Source organism: Diorhabda carinulata, chromosome 10, assembly GCF_026250575.1.
Source record: "Diorhabda carinulata isolate Delta chromosome 10, icDioCari1.1, whole genome shotgun sequence".
NCBI classification, from domain to species: domain Eukaryota; kingdom Metazoa; phylum Arthropoda; class Insecta; order Coleoptera; family Chrysomelidae; genus Diorhabda; species Diorhabda carinulata.
The window spans coordinates 14,600,084-14,623,544 of NC_079469.1; the positions used below are offsets into that span (position 1 = coordinate 14,600,084).

At 32.0% G+C, this 23,461-nt stretch overlaps 2 protein-coding genes across 2 annotated transcripts; one reads left to right on the forward strand and one right to left on the reverse strand.

Annotated features, from left to right (window-relative positions):
- Nucleotides 1–402: 402 nt before the first annotated feature.
- On the forward strand, nt 403–18,335 carry LOC130899073 (probable ATP-dependent RNA helicase spindle-E). Its single transcript, XM_057808816.1, has 20 exons — nt 403–855; nt 910–1,047; nt 1,104–1,529; nt 1,576–1,752; nt 1,806–2,184; nt 3,839–4,005; nt 4,075–4,245; nt 4,310–4,472; nt 7,358–7,485; nt 7,556–7,762; nt 7,836–8,260; nt 12,622–12,805; nt 12,878–13,087; nt 13,159–13,374; nt 14,804–14,941; nt 15,301–15,578; nt 15,661–15,934; nt 16,607–16,728; nt 16,799–17,017; nt 18,044–18,335. Exons 1-20 carry the CDS (start codon nt 658–660, stop codon nt 18,195–18,197), a joined length of 4,374 nt encoding a protein of 1,457 aa, XP_057664799.1. The 5' UTR covers nt 403–657; the 3' UTR covers nt 18,198–18,335.
- LOC130899078 (cathepsin B-like) lies at nt 18,272–22,323 on the reverse strand. The gene is made up of 4 exons (XM_057808820.1): nt 22,152–22,323; nt 21,742–22,079; nt 19,263–19,728; nt 18,272–18,527 (listed from the first exon to the last, which is right to left on the reverse strand). The coding sequence occupies exons 2-4, from the start codon at nt 22,066–22,068 to the stop codon at nt 18,322–18,324; spliced, it is 999 nt and encodes a 332-aa protein (XP_057664803.1). The 5' UTR covers nt 22,069–22,079; nt 22,152–22,323; the 3' UTR covers nt 18,272–18,321.
- Nucleotides 22,324–23,461: the final 1,138 nt, after the last annotated feature.

Genomic DNA, 23,461 nt, shown 5'->3' on the forward strand with positions numbered 1-23,461 from the left:
CGCACAAGCTGAATATATGTCTTTTATGTTGGTTTGTCCAGATTTTAAGTTTCTATGAAATTCAGTTCAAAATAACATGTAAAAATTGAAGTTTCCATCTACTTGTTTATCAAATTGTTGAGTAGATGAAAACGTCAATTTTTACATCTTATTTTGAACTGACTTTAATAGAAAAGAACCAAGATTCAAAACAGATCATCACGAAGAACGTAAGGTACGTTCTAAAAACGATCTTTTAGAATATATTATCGATTAAATTATCATTTTTAAGCAAATAAAGTAAAAATGACCCAAACGACATGTCAATTAGAACTCCAATTACTAGTTAAAATGTGAATATAGCATATTAGAAACATATTTGCGCCCGGTGGTACGCTCGAATTGGAACAAGCCTGATACCTGTCATTTGTCATTTGTCAATAATTTTATTCTTTATACTAAACATTCAAATTGAGGTGATTAGTTTGGTGTTTTCATATTATTAAGAATATTGTTGTTTTTAAGTAAACAAGTGTTGATACGTGATATGTAGGATATTATTGTTTAGTTACGACACGTTTATTCGTGTAATTATGATACTACATCACTTTTTTTTATAATAAAATTTGTTATTGTATTTTTTTTTACCACATCGGATTTTATATTAAAACGACTATAATGAATAAACTACTAGCGGATTTTAAACGAAAACCGGTAGTTCCGACCGGTCAAGTTAACGGAGCCGTTGCACCATATATACACGATGAATTTAGTACGAGCGATGAAGACGAAGAAGACGAAGCCGATTGCGAAAATTACGAACAAAAATTCGTTACCGACGAAATGCAGGCATACGCCGGTATGACTGTTAACCCGGTAAGTATAACAAAAACTTTATTTTACATTAGAAATATTATTTTTCTCGCCTAGCTACCAGATACAATGTCCGATGTTGAAGGAATAGACGGTATTGATTACAAAAACAATCCTTTAAACATTTACACGCACTACAATTTCAACAAATCCTTCCTAAAAAAAGAATTACCGATCGATTCTTTCCGTGAAAAGGTGAGTTTTTACCATTTCATAAATCTCCAGGCTGTTCACCTTTTTTATTAATCCAGATCCTTCATATTTCGGAAATTAACAACGTTTTGGTGATACAAGGTCCTACAGGGTGCGGTAAAACTACTCAAGTACCGCAATATATATTAGATGAATACAGGGAGAGAAACGAGTATTGTAACATAGCAGTTACCCAACCGAGGCGAATAGCGACTATTAACGTCACTAAGCGAGTTTGTGAAGAACGTGGTTGGTCGTTGGGGACGGTTTGCGGTTACCAGGTCGGTTTGGAGAAAAGAACATCCCCGGAGTGTATTTTAACATACATGACGACCGGAGTGTTATTACAGAAGATAATACAAGCGAAATCATTGCATCAATACACTCATATTGTCATAGACGAGATCCATGAAAGGAATCAAGAATTGGATTTCTTATTGTTGATTATACGGAGGTTTTTGTTCACCAATTCCCCTAGGACGAAGGTAAATATTGATATCTTACCGTTGGGGAGCTAATTTTCCGTTTTAGGTGATTTTAATGTCGGCTACCATCGAAGCTGAGGATTTTGCTTATTATTTCCGCTCTTATATAGAAGGAGAAGCGGTTCCGGCGCCGATTATTTACGTTACCAAGCAAAATACCTACACGAAAACAACGTTCTATTTGGAATCGCTTCAAACGGCTTTCGAATCCACCCGTACAACGGTTAGGGCGCCGAAATAACAAAAATTTCGTAGGGCTAACAGTATTTTTTGCAGATTCCCTATTTTGAAATCGATAAACCGGAAATCTCGGAAAGTTTATGGAAAGTTTTCACTTTTCTTGTAGCTATTATCGATAAACTGGACGCGGTGGATCCAGTAACCAATGAACCGATAATCGGGAGCGTTTTGGTATTTTTGCCGGGTATTCACGAAATAGAGGAAGCTGATAAATTGTTGAGGCAGTATTACGACGATATGGTGAAAGATGGGAAAGTTGCCATGCCTATTAGATGGGATTTGATACCGTTACATTCTTCTTTGCCCAACGATGAATTGACTAAGGCGTTTTTGCCAGCCAAACCCGGGTTCAGGAAGATTATTCTGTCCACAAATATAGCGGAAAGTTCCATTACAGTCCCGGATTCTTATTACGGTGAGTTTTTACCCGTTTTCAGTGTAATAATCGCTATACTGTATAAGTTGACCCATTATAGTAATAATGAACCACCCTGTATAAATTTTTATAGCGAATTTCTATAGTTTTCTATCCAATTTAGTAATATTAAGCCACCCTGTATTAGTTTACTGAGTTTTTATTATTTAGTACCAAAAAAATCACCCTGTATAAGTTTAAAGCGAGTTTTTACAATTTTTGAATGCATTTGTGTGTTATTATCGTTATACTATACAAGGTGGGCCAATATATTAAAAATGAGCCACCCTGTACCAGTTTATTATTAATTTTTGCTATTTAGTAGCTAAAAAATCGCCCTGTATGAGTTTATGGTTGGATTTTACCGTTCTGAATATGTTTGTAATAATCGTTATACTATACAGGATGGCCAATATAGTAATAATGAGCCACCCTGTATCAGTTAACTTTGAGTTTTTGCCATTTAGAAACAAAAAAAGTTTTGACTGTTTCTATGTTTGTTCGTATGCAATTATCGCCATACTATACAATGTGAATTTTTAATGTGTTATACAGGGTGTTTAAGAAGTTATAATAATCGAAAATCTTTGTACAAAATCAACATCCTGTATAATAATATACGTATACAAAATTTGAAGTCATGAATTCAGTAATTATCGAAAACTCGATTTTTTTCGAATATTTCTTATATCTAATACGGGGTGAGCCAAAATGAAAAGAAATTCTCGCTGATTTTTAACGATTTATCCTGTAAAATGATCGATTGCAGTCATACTTTTACAAAAATTGTCGAAATTCAAATCAAAAAAATGATTTTTCAAATATTCCTACAATGTAATACAGGGAGAGTCAAAATGAAAAAAAGATTCTCTTTGATTTTTAACGATTCACCCTGTAAAATGATCGATTGCAGTCATACTTTTACAAAAATTGTCGAAATTCAAATCAAAAAAATGATTTTTCAAATATTCCTACAATGTAATACAGGGAGAGTCAAAATGAAAAAAAGATTCTCTTTGATTTTTAACGATTCACCCTGTAAAATGATCGATTGCAGTCATACTTTTACAAAAATTGTCGAAATTCAAATCAAAAAAATGATTTTTCAAATATTCCTACAATGTAATACAGGGAGAGTCAAAATGAAAAAAAGATTCTCTTTGATTTTTAACGATTCACCCTGTAAAATCATCGATTTCAGTCATACTTTTACAAAAATTTTCAAAATTTCAATCGATTTTATCAAATATTTTCATAACATTTCGTAAAACTAATACAGGGCGAGTCAAATGAATAAATACAATTATTCAACGTTATTTTTCGATGCATCACCCTGTAAAATGAAGGATTTTATCTGTACTTTCACAATAATTATCAGAACCATAGAAAAACAATCGAATTTTTAAAACTTTTTCATAATATCTCTCAAATCTGATACAGGGTTAGTCAAATGAATGAATACAAGTATTAAACGTTATTTTACGAAGCCTCACCCTGTAAAACAACCAAATTATCAAAATCAAACCAAAAAAAAACGATTTTTCTAATATTCCTCGAATCTAATACGAGTCTCGATAGAAACACGATATAATCAAAACCACACATTTTTTTTTTCATAATCGAAATATCTAAAAATCGATTCGTCTAATTCCAGTAATCGATTTCTGTATGACGAAAGTAATGACCGTCGATCCGATAACGAAATATTCGAGTCTCAAACTCGAATGGGCGTCGCACGTAAGTTGCGACCAAAGGGCCGGTAGAGTCGGTAGAATAGGCAACGGTAGAGTTTACCGTTTAGTACCCAGCAGTTTTTACAACGTAAGCGAAATCCCCTCCCCCCCTTAACTCCGAAAAATCGATTCACCAGTCATTTTATCGATATTTCAGATCAAAATGCCATCGAAAAGTATCCCGGAGATATTGCGAGCCCCTCTCGAAAGGGTTGTACTTCAAGCTAAAATGCTAAACCTAAACGACACCCCCCAACAAATTTTAGCGTTGTCCCTGAATCCCCCCAATCTAAAGAACATCAAAATGACGATTCTCAGTTTGAAGGAGGTAAATTTTCGAATTTTTTCGTCGTTAACGTCGATTTTGATTTTTTTTTCGCTTTTTCTTTCAGAGCGGGGGTTTATTACCGACTTGTAATGGAAAATATACTGGTTCCGATGGGGATGTCACGTTTTTGGGTACGGTTATGGCGTCCCTCCCCATCGATATACATTTATCGAAACTCATAGTACTCGGTTATCTGTTTAGTTGTCTAGACGAGACCATAATAATGGGTGAGTGTCTGATATTTCGATTTCTTGCATTTTCACAGTTTCCGGAACGTCTTAACAACGTATAAAGTGAAATAAAGTGAAGTAAACGACAGTTAAAATGAATTAAATGTGAACTAGATTGATAGAAAGTGAATAAAAGTCGAATGAAGTGAAAAAAAATTATACTGAAGTGAAAATAAGTGAAGAAAAGCATAATGAAGTGAAAAAACTTGGTGGATAACAGTGAAGTTGGTAGAAGAAGTGGAATAAAGTGAAAAGATTTGAACTGAAGTGAATAAAAGTGGAATAAATTGGAAAGCAGTGAAACAAAGTGGAGAAATTGATCGAAGAAATGTGAAATAAAGTGAAAAATATGAACTGATGTGAATAAAAGTGGAATAAAGTGAAAAAATATGAACTGAAGTGAATAAAATGAAATAAATTCAAAAACAGTGAAATAATGTGGAGAAACTGAGAAGTGAAATAAAGTGAAAAATATTAACTTATCTGAATAAAAGTGAAAAAATATGAACTGAAGTGAATAAATGTGAAATTAATTGAAGAACAGTGAAATAATATGGAGAAATTGGTCAAAGAAATGTAAAATAAAGTAAAAACTGTGAACTGAAGTGAATAAAAGTGGAATAAAGTGAAAAGATATGAACTGAAGTGAATAAAAGTGAAAAAATATGAACCGAAGTGAATAAAAGTGAAATGAATTGGAGAACAGTAAAATAAAGTGGAGAAATTGGTCAAAGAAATGTAAAATAAAGTAAAAACTGTGAACTGAAGTGAATAAAAGTGGAATAAAGTGCAAAAATATGAACTGAAGTGAATAAAAGTGAAAAAATATGAACCGAAGTGAATAAAAGTGAAATGAATTGGAGAACAGTAAAATAAAGTGGAGAAATTGGTCAAAGAAATGTAAAATAAAGTAAAAACTGTGAACTGAAGTGAATAAAAGTGGAATAAAGTGAAAAGATATGAACTGAAGTGAATAAAAGTGAAAAAATATGAACCGAAGTGAATAAAAGTGAAATGAATTGGAGAACAGTAAAATAAAGTGGAGAAATTGGTCAAAGAAATGTAAAATAAAGTAAAAACTGTGAACTGAAGTGAATAAAAGTGGAATAAAGTGCAAAAATATGAACTGAAGTGAATAAAAGTGAAAAAATATGAACCGAAGTGAATAAAAGTGAAATGAATTGGAGAACAGTAAAATAAAGTGGAGAAATTGGTCAAAGAAATGTAAAATAAAGTAAAAACTGTGAACTGAAGTGAATAAAAGTGGAATAAAGTGCAAAAATATGAACTGAAGTGAATAAAAGTGAAAAAATATGAACCGAAGTGAATAAAAGTGAAATGAATTGGAGAACAGTAAAATAAAGTGGAGAAATTGGTCAAAGAAATGTAAAATAAAGTGAAAACTGTGAACTGAAGTGAATAAAAGTGGAATAAAGTGCAAAAATATGAACTGAAGTGAATAAAAGTAAAAAAATATGAACCGAAGTGAATAAAAGTGAAATGAATTGGAGAACAGTAAAATAAAATGGAGAAAAGTAAAATGAAGTGAAAAATATTATCTGAAGTGAATAAAAGAGGAATAAAGTGAAAAAAATATGAATTGAAATCAATAAAAGTGAAATGAATAGAAGGAAAATTAAAGAAAGTGGCTAAAGAAGGGTGAAATAAATGAAGTGAAATGAAATACGGCCAAAAGAAGAACAGAAAAAACTAGAGCAACGAAGAAAATTTGAAGAAAAGTGGAATTAAGTGAAGCAAAGCTAATAGTAGTGAAGAAAAGTGAATTGTAGCTAAGAGAATTGAACGAGAAACGAAAAAAAGTGGAGAAAAGTAAATTCGAAAGGAGAAAAGTGAATTTAAATCAGAAAATTAAGAGAAAAGCGAAAAGAAGTAAAGAAAATGGTAGTGGAACGAAGAAAAGTGTACTGTATTGGAGAAAAGTCAAAATTAGTGAAGAAAAAGTAAATTGGAGGTAAAAAAATTGAAAGAAAAGCCAAAAGAAAGGAAGAAAAGTGAACTCAAGTGTAGAAAAATGAGAGAAAAGCGAGAAGAAGTAGAGAAGTGGCAAGTGGAAAGAAGAAAAGTGTATTGAAGTGAAGAAAAGCCAAAAGTCTTGAAGAAAAAAGTAGTGCAGCGATGAGAAAGTGAGTTGGAGGGAAAAAATTGAAAGAAAATTGATATGAAGTGAAGAAAACTAAAAAAAGCGAAGAAAAGTGTATTGAAGTGAAGAAAAAAGTAGTCCAGCGAGGAAAAAATAAATTGGAAGGGAAACATTGGAGGAAAAGCGAAGAGAAGTATATTGGAAATGAAGAAATGGAGAAAAGTGGAAAAAGTGAAGAATAAAATAGTGCATCTAAGAAAATGTGAATTGGAGACAAAAAAACTAAAAGAAAAGCGAAAAAAGTGTAGTGTAACGATGAAAAGTGAACCCTCGCGGATAAAAGTAATTTGAAGCGAAGAAAATTGGAAGGAAATTGAATAGAATCGAGGAAAATTTAAAAAATCGTGAACTAAACTGAAGAAAAGCGGAATGAAGTGAAGAAAAACCAAAAGGAGTGAAAAAAATGTAGAGAAAATGAATTTTAAATGAAGAAAAATGGAAGAAGATTGAAAAGAAATAAAAAAAAAATGCAGAAGAACAAAGAAAAATGTAATGAAAGTAGAAAAAAACGAAAGAAAAGTGTACTGAAACGAAGTAACGTGAAATAATTAGAAGAATCTCGTACTGAAGCGATCAAAACGAACAAAATCGAATCGATACTCGAAAAAAAAAAACGTCTGCAGACTGGATAATCGAACAGCGACGTAACTTCACAGAAACGCGAAAAATACGCGGTACATTCGAACTACTCTACTTTCCAATATCGTTTTTCCTATTACAGCCGCCGGTTGTTCGATACAAAACATCTTTTCCATACCGTTCCAACAGCGATTCAACGCCTACAGGAAACTACTGCTCTGGGCCGACGGTTCCTTCAGCGATCTCATCGCCCTGCTCAATCTATACCAGGTGAGTTCGAAAATCAACCGAATCGGACGGAATCGATCGAATTGCTTTCACTGTGTCCCCCCTCCCGCAGGTTTGGCAGGCCTACAAACGAGACAACCACTTCGAAAGTATACAAAAAGAGAACCGTTGGTGCGCCATGAACCTCGTCAGCCTCAAAGGCCTCAGGGAATGGCACATGTTGGTCAACGAAATCAAACAGAGACTCGATTTTCTCAATATACGACAAATCGACAGGCAGATCCAATTGAGACACGACGAAAAACCACTGATACTGAAAGTACGTCATTCGAACCGTCAAATTTGACGTTTCTCTATAATTTTTTTTTTTTTTTTTCGTTTTCGATTCGCAGATCATCACCGCCGGCGCTTTCTATCCGAATTTCTACGTGAAGGAACCGAATACCGCCGGCGAGGGAGGATCGTCGGAGGAAAAGGAGGCGGTGAAAACGGTCGGCGGTCGTAATCCGCTTCGGACGGTTTATCTGTCCGGCATGGATCCCGGTCAACCGGGTCCCCTCTATATAAGAGATATAAAGAAATTGTTTCGAAACGAAAAGGAAACCGAATCGAATATGTCGGTTGGATTCGACGGTAGTTCGAAAATTTACGTCGAATTCAAATGTTACAATAACAAGAACGTCGTAGAACAAATTTCTGTTTCGATAAACGGTCGACAGATGTTGACGGATACGATACCGGGTCGTATACCGAAGGAGGTTTACGAGGCGGTCAGGAAGAGGCAGTTGCAGTATCATTTCAAATTGAATTTGTTGAAGTAAGTCGAATTTGTTCGTTTAATTTTTTTATTTTTCTTCAATCCGCATTTTTTCACTTTATTTTTCTTTACTTTGCACTTTTCCCTTTAATTTTTCTTTACTTCGCACTTTTTCACTTGAATTTTTAGTCAATCGAAACCTTTCCACCTTATTTTTCTTCACTTTCCATTTTTTCACTTTATTTTTCTTTACTTCGCACTTTTTCATTCTATTTTTCTTTACTTCGAACTTTTCACTTTCATTTTTCTTTAATTCGCACTTTTTCACTATTTTTTCCTTTACTTCTCACTTTTTCACTTTATTTTTCTTTCTTTACTTCCCACTTTTTCATTTTATTTTTTTCACTCCAGTCATTTTCACTTAATTTTTCTTTAATTCGCACTTTTTCACTATTTTTTCCTTTACTTCTCACTTTTTCACTTTATTTTTCTTTCTTTACTTCCCACTTTTTCATTTTATTTTTTTTCACTCCAGTCATTTTCACTTAATTTTTCTTTAATTCGCACTTTTTCACTATTTTTTCCTTTACTTCTCACTTTTTCACTTTATTTTTCTTTCTTTACTTCCCACTTTTTCATTTTATTTTTATCCACTCCAGTCATTTTCACTTTATTTTTCTTTACATCGCACTTTTTCATTTTATTTTTCTTTACTTCGCACTTTTTCACTTTATTTTTCTTTACTTCGCACTTTTTCACTTCATTTTCCTTTACTTCGCAATTTTTCACTTTATTTTTCTTTCTTTACTTTCCACTATTTTATTTTTATCCACTCCAGTCATTTTCACTTTATTTTTCTTTACTTCGCAATTTTTCATTTTATTTTCCTTTACTTCGCACTTTTTCACTTTATTTTTCTTTACTTCGAACTTTTCACTTTTATTTTTCTTTAATTCGCACTTTTTCACTATTTTTTCCTTTACTTCTCACTTTTTCACTTTATTTTTCTTTCTTTACTTCCCACTTTTTCATTTTATTTTTATCCACTCCAGTCATTTTCACTTTATTTTTCTTTACATCGCACTTTTTCATTTTATTTTCCTTTACTACGCACTTTTTCACTTCATTTTTCTTCACTTCGCAATTTTTCACTTTATTTTTCTTTCTTTACTTTCCACTATTTTATTTTTATCCACTCCAGTCATTTTCACTTTATTTTTCTTTACTTCGCAATTTTTCATTTTATTTTTCTTTACTTCGCACTTTTTCACTTTATTTTTCTTTACTTCGAACTTTTCACTTTTATTTTTCTTTACTTCGCACTTTTTCACTTTTTTTTCCTTTACTTCTCACTTTTTCACTTTATTTTTCTTTCTTTACTTCCCACTTTTTCATTTTATTTTTATCCACTCCAGTCATTTTCACTTTATTTTTCTTTACATCGCACTTTTTCATTTTATTTTTCTTTACTTCGCACTTTTTCACTTCATTTTTCTTTACTTCGCAATTTTTCACTTTATTTTTCTTTCTTTACTTTCCACTATTTTATTTTTATCCACTCCAGTCATTTTCACTTTATTTTTCTTTACTTCGCAATTTTTCATTTTATTTTTCTTTACTTCGCACTTTTTCACTTTATTTTTCTTTACTTCGAACTTTTCACTTTTATTTTTCTTTACTTCGCACTTTTTCACTTTTTTTTCCTTTACTTCTCACTTTTTCACTTTATTTTTCTTTCTTTACTTCCCACTTTTTCATTTTATTTTTATCCACTCCAGTCATTTTCACTTTATTTTTCTTTACATCGCACTTTTTCATTTTATTTTTCTTTACTTCGCACTTTTTCACTTTATTTTTCTTTACTTCGCACTTTTTCACTTCATTTTCCTTTACTTCGCAATTTTTCACTTTATTTTTCTTTCTTTACTTTCCACTATTCTATTTTTATCCACTCCAGTCATTTTCACTTTATTTTTCTTTACTTCGCAATTTTTCACTCTATTTTTCTTTCTTTACTTCCCACTTTTTCATTTTATTTTTATCCACTCCAGTCATTTCCACTTTATTTTTCTTTACCTTGCACTTTTTCACTTTAATTTTTCTTTACTTCGCACATTTTCACTTGAATTTTTAGTCAATCGAAACCTTTCCACCTTATTTTTCTTCACTTTCCATTTTTTCACTTTATTTTTCTATACTTTGCACTTTTCACCCTATTTTTCTTTACTTCCCACTTTTTTACTCTATTTTTCTTTACTTCGTACTTTTGCACTTTATTTTTAGTCACTCGAAACCTTTTCACTTTGTTTTTCTTTAATTCATACTATTTTTCACTTCAATTCTCTCCACTTTTATTTTTCTCTTTATTTTTATCCACTTTGCTCATTTTCACTTTATTTTTCAGGTGACCGCACGTTTTTACTTTATTTACAGTTTTAACTTCACACTTTTCACTTTGTTTCTTGCCTCTTGACTTCACACTTTTCACTTTAATTTTCTTAACTTCGCACTTTTTCATTTTGTTTTTCATCACTCTTTTTCTTGCCTCTTCATTCCACACTTTTCACCTTATTTTTATCCACTTCAGTCATTTTCACTTTATTTTCAGGCACCTCGCACTTTTTCACTTTATTTTTCTTTACTTCGAACTTTTCACTTTTATTTTTCTTTACTTCGCACTTTTTCACTTTTTTTTCCTTTACTTCTCACTTTTTCACTTTATTTTTCTTTCTTTACTTCCCACTTTTTCATTTTATTTTTATCCACTCCAGTCATTTTCACTTTATTTTTCTTTACATCGCACTTTTTCATTTTATTTTCCTTTACTACGCACTTTTTCACTTCATTTTTCTTTACTTCGCAATTTTTCACTTTATTTTTCTTTCTTTACTTTCCACTATTTTATTTTTATCCACTCCAGTCATTTTCACTTTATTTTTCTTTACTTCGCAATTTTTCATTTTATTTTTCTTTACTTCGCACTTTTTCACTTTATTTTTCTTTACTTCGAACTTTTCACTTTTATTTTTCTTTACTTCGCACTTTTTCACTTTTTTTTCCTTTACTTCTCACTTTTTCACTTTATTTTTCTTTCTTTACTTCCCACTTTTTCATTTTATTTTTATCCACTCCAGTCATTTTCACTTTATTTTTCTTTACATCGCACTTTTTCATTTTATTTTTCTTTACTTCGCACTTTTTCACTTCATTTTCCTTTACTTCGCAATTTTTCACTTTATTTTTCTTTCTTTACTTTCCACTATTCTATTTTTATCCACTCCAGTCATTTTCACTTTATTTTTCTTTACTTCGCAATTTTTCACTCTATTTTTCTTTCTTTACTTCCCACTTTTTCATTTTATTTTTATCCACTCCAGTCATTTCCACTTTATTTTTCTTTACCTTGCACTTTTTCACTTTAATTTTTCTTTACTTCGCACATTTTCACTTGAATTTTTAGTCAATCGAAACCTTTCCACCTTATTTTTCTTCACTTTCCATTTTTTCACTTTATTTTTCTATACTTTGCACTTTTCACCCTATTTTTCTTTACTTCCCACTTTTTTACTCTATTTTTCTTTACTTCGTACTTTTGCACTTTATTTTTAGTCACTCAAAACCTTTTCACTTTGTTTTTCTTTAATTCATACTATTTTTCACTTCAATTCTCTTCACTTTTATTTTTCTCTTTATTTTTATCCACTTTGCTCATTTTCACTTTATTTTTCAGGTGACCGCACGTTTTTACTTTATTTACAGTTTTAACTTCACACTTTTCACTTTGTTTCTTGCCTCTTGACTTCACACTTTTCACTTTAATTTTCTTAACTTCGCACTTTTTCATTTTGTTTTTCATCACTCTTTTTCTTGCCTCTTCATTCCACACTTTTCACCTTATTTTTATCCACTTCAGTCATTTTCACTTTATTTTCAGGCACCTCGCACTTTTTCACTTTATTTTTCTTAACTTTACACTTTTTCACTTGGTTTCTTACCCCTTCACTTGATACTTGTTCACTTTGTTTCAATTCGCACCTTTTCACTTTATTTTCCGTCATTTACTTTAATTTTTCACTTTATTTTTCTTTGTATTGTCCTTAATGCGGAGCTTTACTTCACTTCATTTTATTGCAACGCTCTTTATTTTCGCTTTAGTGCAACGCACTTCATTTAACTGCACTTTATTTTCGTTTTATTTTCACTTTAAAGTGTTGCAATAATTTTAATAACATCTTATTCGATTTCGACTAATTATACGAGGGCGAGTCAATAATGGTATCCTTATATAGCTGTCCAGGGACGTCAATATAAGTTTCGACGTTCAAAAGCCGGTAAAATTACAAACTAATTGATCCGTCCTGGTATAAACGAATTTATAAAAAAAAATGTCGAGGTCGCGTTTATTTATTTCCTTTTATCAGCGTAAACGACGCCTGGTCGTGGGCGGAAAGTAACGGTTTCAAAAGAAAAACCACTTTGCAAAGATTAGAAGATGCCCCCAACGCCGCCGTTGCCACGTCTGACGATCGTAATTGTTTTACAGTGGACGCCTATTCGCCGATTCCGGCTCTCGACGTCCAATGGATCGTCATCAAAATAACCGAAGTGAGTTTGTTGTTTTTCGGGGAGCGTTTAATGATTGTTACGAATTTTCTTTTTTTTTTTTTTTTTCTCCAGCACGTCGACGCCGGCCATTTTTGGGTGAATCACATCGAAAGCGAAATATACCAGGCGAAATTGGAGGAGATATTGAACAAAACTGTTTTGCATTCCGTCGTCGCTACGGGGGGTACTTTGAAAATCGGCAAAATATACGCGGCGCGTTATTTCGAAGATAATTTGTTTTACAGATGTCGAGTTTTATCGATCGTATCGAATTTCGTACACGTGAGTGAAATTATAATCGATTATATTGAAAAATCGATTTTCGTTTCGTTTTGTTTTGGTTTTTTTTTTAGGTGATTTTCATCGATTACGGTGACATCCAACAGGTTAAGGTGAAAGACGTTTATTTATTACCGAATAGGGCGGAATGCGATACGGCGCCGTTGGGCGTCGAGTGCGTCTTGAGGGGTATACAACCGGCGAAGAAGACTAATCCGAAGGGGGTGTGGTCGGAGGAGAGTAACCGCTATTGGAAGGAGCAGACTTGTAATATTTTACTTTACGGACAGGTGAGCGGCGAAAAAAAAAAAAAAAAACGATTCTAACGGTTTCAACGATTTTTTGTCGATTTTACCGATCTACTCGATTGATATTTGATTCGATTTGATCGATTTTTCCCATCGATTCGGTCGATTTTACTGATTTTTCGTAGGTTTTATCTATTTTTCTTCTACTCTATTAATATTTAAATCGATTTTTTTGGTTAGGTCTATTTAATCGATTTTTTTCCATCGATTCGATTGATTTTTGCCAGTTTCAACGATTTTTTGTCGATTATTGTTCGATTCTTTTTATTTTGGATTCGATTTCTTCAATATTTTCCATCGATTCGATCTATTTTTGTCGATTTTAACGATTTTTAGTCGATTTCACCAATTTTTTGTCGGTTGCATCGATTTTTGTTCGGTTCAATTGATTTTAGATTCGGTGTCACCACTTTTTTCCATCGATTCGATCGATTTTTGTCGGTTTCGACGATTTTTTGTCGATTTTACCGATTTTTTGTCGGTTGCATCGATTTTTGTTCGGTTCGATTGATTTTAGATTCGGTCTCACCAATTTTTTCCATCGATTTGATCGATTTTTGTCGATTTTACTGATTTTTTGTCGGTTTCATTGATTTTTGTTCGATTCGATTAATTTTTGTTTCGGTTTCTCAAATTTTTTCCATCGATTCGATAGATTTTTGTCGATTGCAACAATTTTTTGTCGGTTGCATCGATTTTTCATCGTTTCATTTGATTTTTGATCCGATTTCATCAATTTTTTCCATCGATTTGATTGATTTTTGTCGGTTTCAACAATTTTTTGTCGATTTTACTGATTTTTTGTCGGTTTCATTGATTTTTGTTCGATTCGATTAATTTTTGTTTCGGTTTCTCAAATTTTTTCCATCGATTCGATCGATTTTTGTCGATTGCAACAATTTTTTGTCGGTTGCATCGATTTTTCATCGTTTCATTTGATTTTTGATCCGATTTCATCAATTTTTTCCATCGATTTGATCGATTTTTGTCGGTTTCAACGATTTTTTGTCGATTTTACCAATTTTTTGTCGGTTGCATCGATTTTTGTTCGGTTCAATTGATTTTAGATTCGGTTTCAACGATTTTTTGTCGGTTGCATCGATTTTTGTTCGGTTCAGTTGATTTTAGATTCGGTGTCACCAATTTTTTCCATCGATTCGATCGATTTTTGTCGGTTTTATCATTTTTTGTTCTACTCGATTAATATCTGAATCGATTTTTATGCTTGATACTATTTGATTGATTTTTTTTCAATTCGATCAATTTTTCATACGATTCGATTGGTTTACTTTCGATTTATATCGATTAATATTTGGTCCACTTTTTTTCGATCCCATCCATTATCTTCGATTCTGTCGATTTTTCTACGATATAATCGATTTTTTATCGAATTGAACGATTTTTATTTCAGGTCTATTCGGTGGTGAACGACGTCGTCCATTTGGATTTATATAGGCACGATCCCAAAGTTAATAACGTTAAATCCATTAATCAGCTGATGATCGATCGCGGGTACGCCGAACCGGCATCGGAAAGTTTCCTCTCCAAGGTGAGTAATCCTTTAAATCGATCGGATTTTATTGTAAACTTTCGATACGATTCTCTCCGTTAAATTTTCGATTCAAATCGATTCTTTTCGTTAAATTTTCGATTCGAATCGATTACCTTCATAATTTATCGATTGGAATCGATTATTTCCGTTGAATTTTCGATTCTAATCGATTCTTTTTGTTGAATCTTCGATTCGAATCGATTACCTTCGTAATTTATCGATTCTAATCGATTATTTTTGTTGAATTTTCGATTCGAATCGATTCTTTTTGTTGAATTTTCGATTCGAATCGATTGTTTTCGTAAACTTCCTATTCGAATCGATTATTTTCTTAAATTTTCTAATAATTTTTTTAGGCCGATCACGAGAAACGTCTCCAAGTATGTCAATCGGAGAATCCGAGCAAGGAGGCGGTCCGATTGGCCTTCGACAAAATCGAAAATTACGAGGATTTCGAAACGCCCGACGGTCACTGCAGGAATTTCAAGACGATAACCCTCAAAGGACCTTACAGTCCTTTGGAAATGAAGATGTACGGTTGCATCGGGAGTTCGGAGAACAAGACCATCGATATCGACGGTACTTCGGTGAATACCGTTCTCTTGGACAGCGAACCGCAGGAATATCATACGAGGTACCGCGAGAAAGTTACCGAGGGGGCGAAATTTCCGTTGACGATTGACGTTTGTTTTGTTTGTTTGTTTGTTTGTTTGTAGGTTGTTGGTGGCGGGTTACGTGTCGCAGACGGTGAACGGGGAAAAATTGAGATTGAGACAGACGACTTTGATGCCGAATATACCGGGTCTGCCGATGTTGATGGCTCTGTTGTTTTGTCCGACGATGGAGGCGAAATTGACGGAAGACGGTAGAAGGGTGGCGGCCGTTTTGTGCGGTTTGGGTTGCGATCGTTTTACGAATAAACCCCTTTATTCGGCGCACGATTTGACGTTGAATCTCGATACGGAATTGAACGAAGACGAAATTAATATGGTTAGTTTTTGTTAAATGTTTTATTAAATGATTTTGGCGCCAAAACTACAATAAAAACCGTTTTTCCTTGAGATTTTATCGAAAATTTTGGTGTTTTACAGCGAAATTTAATAAAAATTCGTTTTTTTATTTCAGTTTGATTCGAAATTTCGAGTTTTAGAACGAATATTGAGGTTAAAACACAAAACGAAATGATTTTGGCGCAAAAATTGCAATAAAACACGTTTCGTCGGAAATTTTGATGTTTTACAAACAATTTTGAGGTTAGGTGTCGAAATGAAGTAATTTTGTCCGCATTCACGATAAAAATCGATTACATTTGGACCTAATTTGTTCAGTAGCACTCGATATGAAGTGACTTTGGCGCCAAAATTACGAGAAAAACCGTTTTTAATTAGTTTATTTTGGAAATTTTGAGGTTAGGCGTCGAAAGATTTCTCTATCGATATACCCACTTTTGTTCAAGCCTCCATGAGTCGATTCGACTCTTACCAATCGATTCAAGTCAATCTAATCGATTAACTCGATTATAAACCTCGTCAAAAGCTTTCGCGAAATCCTCGAAATTACTTTCTCGTCCTAACCTCGATTCTCCGTCTTTTCCGTATCGATTGTTTAGACGAATCGATTCGGATGGTACCAATCGATATACCTCTATCTAATCGATTATAGATTAACAAAGTGAGATTTTCGATGAACCAAGGCATCAGATTAATGTCTGAGATCTCCAATAGAATCTCCTCCCAAGGAGAGATGCTCACAATACAGAAAATCCTCAAAACCGATCTGATCAAGTGAGTAAAACGACGACGAAAATGATCGTTTCCGGTAGCCATTTTGTTTTGTGGTTTTTTTTTGTTCAAGTTTGATATACGCCGATCGGAAACCCATCGAACGTACCATGGTGAAATACGGGAACGTATGGGGTAAAAATGATTTCAAAAGTACGGTACTGAAGCCGAACATCACCAACGAAAACGACGACGTTTGGCCCCTTTTGTGGTTCGTTAAATTGAATAATACGGGGGAATACGATGCGGACGTTAGTAAGAATTTGGATAATTTGGAATCTATGGCTAGGAGGTGAGTTTTCTCTTTTTTATTTTTTATGAAAACGGGATTTTTTTCAACTTCATTTATTTGTCAAATTTGAGAATTTTTTGAGCCCTCTGTATATTATGCAGTGTCTATAATCAGCTTGGATTCGATTGGGGACATGCTTTCAATCAAAATTCAATTTTTATCCACTCTCTAGAAAGAATACGGTGTCTGTAATCAATTTGGATTCATTTTAAATTTTTTATTCGCAAATATTTTAACTAACAATTTTTTTTGAGCACTCTGTATATTATACAGTGTCTATAATCAGCTTGGATTCGATTGGGGACATTTTTTTAATCAAAATTCAATTTTTTCCCACTCTCTAGAAAGAATACGGTGTCTGTAATCAATTTGGATTAATTTTAAATTTTTTATTCGAAAATATTTTAACTAACAATTTTTTTTGAGTACTCTGTATATTATACAGTCTATAATCAGCTTGGTTTCGATTGGGGACATTTTTTTGGTGAAAATCCAGTTTTTTTCACTTTTTAGATAGTATACAGTGTCTCCAATTAATTGGAACTAATTAGAAACATTTTTCCATAGAAATCCATATTTTTGAGAACTTTGGTTATCATACAGTGTCTATAATTAATTCGGAATTATTTACAAACTTACTTCAAAGAAAAACGAATTTTTTTCATCCTTACAACAAGTATACAGGGTCTCCAATTAATTTCAAAACATTTTCAAACATTTCTTAATGAAAATCGATTTTTTTTCATCCTTATAACAAGTATACAGGGTCACCAATTAATTTGAAAACATTTTTAAACATTTCTTAATGGAAATCGATTTTTTTCATCCTTACAACAAGTATACAGGGTCACCAATTAATTTGAAAACATTTTTAAACATTTCTTAATGGAAATCGAATTTTTTTCATCTTTACAACAAGTATACAGGGTATGTTATTATTGATTCGTAAATTTCGATCGAATTTTTAGAATTTTTGTAAATAATTACCAATAAATATCGAATTCAATGATATTTTTGTTTTTCCAGAATGACCCCCGTATCGGAAACGGAATGTTTTCTGTGCAAAACGACTTTAAATTTTCTGCACGAAATTCGTCTTCATTTGATCACCAAAGAACACAAAGAAAACGTCGCCGAATACTACGAACAGTTATACGGGGTGGTACAAAATGAAAATTAAAAAAAAAATTAATTATATATAATATATTTCGTTTTGAAAAATATTTTCGAATTTTCGATTTTTTAATTTTGGTATTTCGTTTACCATGAAAATAATTTTGATTTTAATTATTGGTTAATAAAATTTAAATTTTCGCTAGACCGGCGTTGATATCACTTTCGAAATCCACTTCGTTTCTACCCCTAACGATCCTGAAGTAACCCTCTTCGCCCCAATCGTAATTCCATGAATTCGCCACCTTCCAATAGGGTAGGTCGTTTTCGACACCCCATCCCACTATCCTTACGGCGTGTCCTCCAATCAAACTACCCATGGTATAACTGTATACACCTGACAACAAATAATCCTGAGATAAATCGACGTACGAACGGACTATAACTTACAAATAAATTATTAGATAATAACGATAACGGATATACATATGAACGGACTATAAAAACTAATTAAAATATTTTATATAATAATGAAAAATTCACGTACTAATGGTCAAAAATTCATGTACGAATGGACTATAAAAATTTGGAACAATTGACAATAACAATGATAAATGAACGGACTATAAAAAATGATCAAAACGTTCGATAAAACAATGAAAGAATGCACGTACGAACGGACTATAACAATTTGAAAAAGTTGAGGATAATAGAAATAAATGAACGTACGAATGGACTATAGAAAAAGGATGAGTTATCCGTTAAAATTTTGAAAAATTCATGTACGAACGGACTATAAAAATTTGGAACAATTGACAATAACAATGATAAATGAACGGACTATAAAAAATGATCAAAATGTTCGATAAAACAATGAAAGAATGCACGTACGAACGGACTATAACAATTTGAAAAAGTTGAGGATAATAGAAATAAATGAACGTAAGAATGGACTATAGAAAAAGGATGAGTTATCCGTTAAAATTTTGAAAAATTCATGTACGAACGGACTATAAAAATTTGGAACAATTGACAATAACAATGATAAATGAACGGACTATAAAAAATATAAATAGAATACTCGGCATGCGACATAAATAAAATTATAGATTTGCGTTCGAATGGACTATACCTGATTTGTACGACAGAAAATCTTCGTAAACGTTAAAGGTAGCTTCGACAGGACCGTTTTCCAAAATTTCTCTCTGTATATCTTCGGCGTTGTTTAAAGTGTACGGAAAACCATCGCCGAAAGTGAGCTCGTCATTATATACCAAGGCGCTGTTGTCACATCGTTTGTTACAAGACGGTGTACTGAAATCGTAATCGGTACATTGCGGTCTGGGACCGACGACGGTGTGATGTTCGCACGGCAACATCGAATACGATTTACATCCGTCGGTGGTATTGTAAAGCCCTCCAGTAACTATACCTTCCGCCTTCCAATACAACCAAGCCATGTAAGGGTAACCGCCCTTGCAACCGAAACCGCAGTAACTGCAACACCCCAATAAGTCCTGGGATGATACCGGCACTTTTAGTTCCCCGTTGGATTTAATACAACGCCTGTCGCTCATAGCGGAAGCTGCGGCTACTGCCTGTAACATACACAGTATAGGACAATCTGTAAAGTATTAGAATTGAAATGTATACGTACGAACGGACTATAAAAAATTGAAAAAATTACTAAATTCATATAAAGCATATTTGTAAGAACGGACTATAAAATTTGAGTAAAAAGTCGATTAGAATGGAAAAGAATATACGTACGAATGGACTATAAGAAATTGAAAAAATTACTAAATTCATATAAAGCATATTTGTATGAACGGACTATGAAATTTGAATAAAAAGTCGATTAGAATTGAAAAGAATATACGTACGAATGGACTATAAGAAATTGAAAAAATTACTAAATTCATATAAAGCATATTTGTATGAACGGACTATGAAATTTGAATAAAAAGTCGATTAGAATTGAAAAGAATATACGTACGAATGGACTATAAGAAATTGAAAAAATTACTAAATTCATATAAAGCATATTTGTATGAACGGACTATGAAATTTGAATAAAAAGTCGATTAGAATTGAAAAGAATATACGTACGAATGGAATATAAGAAATTGAAAAAATTACTAAATTCATATAAAGCATATTTGTATGAACGGACTATGAAATTTGAATAAAAAGTCGATTAGAATGGAAAAGAATATACGTACGAATGGACTATAAAAAATTGAAAAAATGACTAAATTCATATAAAGCATATTTGTATGAACGGACTATGAAATTTGAATAAAAAGTCGATTAGAATTGAAAAGAATATACGTACGAATGGACTATAAGAAATTGAAAAAATTACTAAATTCATATAAAGCATATTTGTATGAACGGACTATGAAATTTGAATAAAAAGTCGATTAGAATTGAAAAGAATATACGTACGAATGGACTATAAGAAATTGAAAAAATTACTAAATTCATATAAAACATATTTGTATGAACGGACTATAAAATTTGAATAAAAAGTCGATTAGAATGGAAAAGAATATACGTACGAATGGACTATAAAAAATTGAAAAAATGACTAAATTCATATAAAGCATATTTATATGAACGGACTATAAAATTTGAATAAAAACTCGATTAGAATGGAAAAGAATATACGTACGAATGGACTATAAGAAATTGAAAAAATTACTAAATTCATATAAAACATATTTGTATGAACGGACTATAAAATTTGAATAAAAAGTCGATTAGAATGGAAAAGAATATACGTACGAATGGACTATAAAAAATTGAAAAAATGACTAAATTCATATAAAGCATATTTATATGAACGGACTATAAAATTTGAATAAAAAGTCGATTAGAATGGAAAAGAATATACGTACGAATGGACTATAAAAAATTGAAAAAATGACTAAATTCATATAAAGCATATTTGTATGAACGGACTAAATAATATTTATGAAAAGATCTACGTTCGAACGGACTATAAAATTTGATTGGAATGAAAAAATTATATGTACGTAAGGACTATAAATTATCAATGAAAAACTATTAATATGAAAAAATTACACGTTCGAACGAACTATGAAAAATTGATGGAAAACTTGATAAATATGAAAAACATATACGTACCAACGGACTTTAAAAAATAAACAAAATTAAAATCTTCGATCAAAATTAAAAAAAAAATACGTATGAACGGACTATACATAATAGATATGAGTACGAATGGACTATAAAATATATATAAAAACTCAACGACTATGGAATATGAATAAAACAGTGGAAGAGAATGAAAAACACATAAGTACGAACGGACTATAAAAAATGTTTAGAAACATACGATTCATATCTATAAAAAAAGGACTATAAAAATTTAATAAAAACACGATTATTATAAGAAAAAATAAACGTGTGAAAGGACTATGAAAAATAAATAAGAAACTGGATCAGAATGAATAACATATATAACATATCGAACGGACTATAGAAAATTCGAAAGATACCTGATGAATGGACTATAAAATTTGAATAAAACCATATAGTCATGAAAAAATAAACGTATGAACGGACTATAAAAATAGAATACTCACCCAACAAGAACCGCAAGCCGATTGGTCGGTTATTGTACCGATGACGTCTTTGCATTGGGGCCACTGCTCGGCGGAATCGAACGAATCCGGTATTTCCACATCGGTTTTATGGTGTTTGATTGGTAATTTGAAGTTCGATTTCAAACTACCCGTTAATTTTTTAATTTCGCTCATCGGAGTATTTTCGTCGAAATTTTTCCCCGCTTTCCACGTATTCTGTTGTCTGTTTATCGCGTCGATGAATTCGATGGAAAGCGGGTGTAGTTTATCTATGGTTTCGCCAAAGACGCTGCTCGAAAGCAACAAGGAAACGAATATTTTCAACATTACGTCGATATCTATATATAAAAAAAAAAAAATTAAATATTGATACACCCTGTAGATATAAAATCGTATTAACTTGTACTTACCACTAAATTTTTCTATCTACCGATCACGATCAGTTCAAGACAAGAAAACTAAGTAGGAATCGACGAGGATAACTAATATTTCATTGAATATTATCTATCTTTATATACCGTCCTAGAAAAAAACACTCGAAATTAAAAATTGCTCAATAATTGATAAAAAAAACGTCTGATTATAACAAAGGAATAATTTTATCAACAAATATCGTCAACCTGCTTTGTCGATGGATTGCGAGATAAATATGTTAACAAGTCTCAAGAGTCCGCCGTTTTGAATAATTTACAAAAAATCCAATCATTTATTCTATATTTTTCTCAGTATACCGATTCGAGTTTATTTTCTCGGTGTAATTTATATGTTTTTGGTAACGAAATGCTTTTTAGATTTCGTCGCTTCAGTTTTCTCAGTGTATTTCAATTAAATCTAGTTCTATTTGCAGTATTCGAAAGTAGGCGCGATTGACTAGTGTTCGTACGTAGCCTCTTTAGTGGCCGACGAAAATTTTTTTCCATAAAATTTCTGTCTTACGGTAATAAACGAAATTTTACGAAATACAGTTACCATTTGGTTTTTTTTATGTTAAAAACTATTATTAATCTACATACCCTCGTATATAAATCATACTCAACCAAATCGTCTTCATAAATAGGCGTAATTGACTAGCGTCTGAACACTTTACTGGATGACAGAACGTCGTGTTTTAAGACCCTCGTACGTAACAATCATCCACCCGTAAGTCTACAAAAGTAAGCGCAATTGACTAGTACCCATACAAACTATATTTTACTTTATAACACACCCTCGTACATATAATAAACAAAATTTTATCGGATCGTTTTCACAATTAAAAAAAAAACTTTCTTAATCAAGATTGTATTTTTTGAAACTAATTTCGAAATATCTTAATTATAATTGAATAAATTTTGCTTTTTGCATTAAAGTTTTTCGAGAAATTTTGAATTTTTCCCACTATCCAGATAGTATAAAGTGTTTCTAATTAGTTTGTAATCAATTAGATAGTGATAATCAAATTTTTTCGATCGTTACAGATAGTATACAGTGTTTTAAGTTTATTCTGAATCATTAGGAAACTTTCTTAGACAAAAATCATTTTTTTAGCCCCATTAATAGGATACAGGGTCCCTAATTGAAATCAATTAGAATCAATTCCTCAATGAGAATTTAATTTTTTTGTGCTTGTTGTATATCGTACAGTGTCTTCAATTAATTTGGAATCGTTTTTAAATATGTTTTTCATTAAAAATATTTTTTCATGTCATATTGATAGTATACAGGGTTTCTAATTAATCGG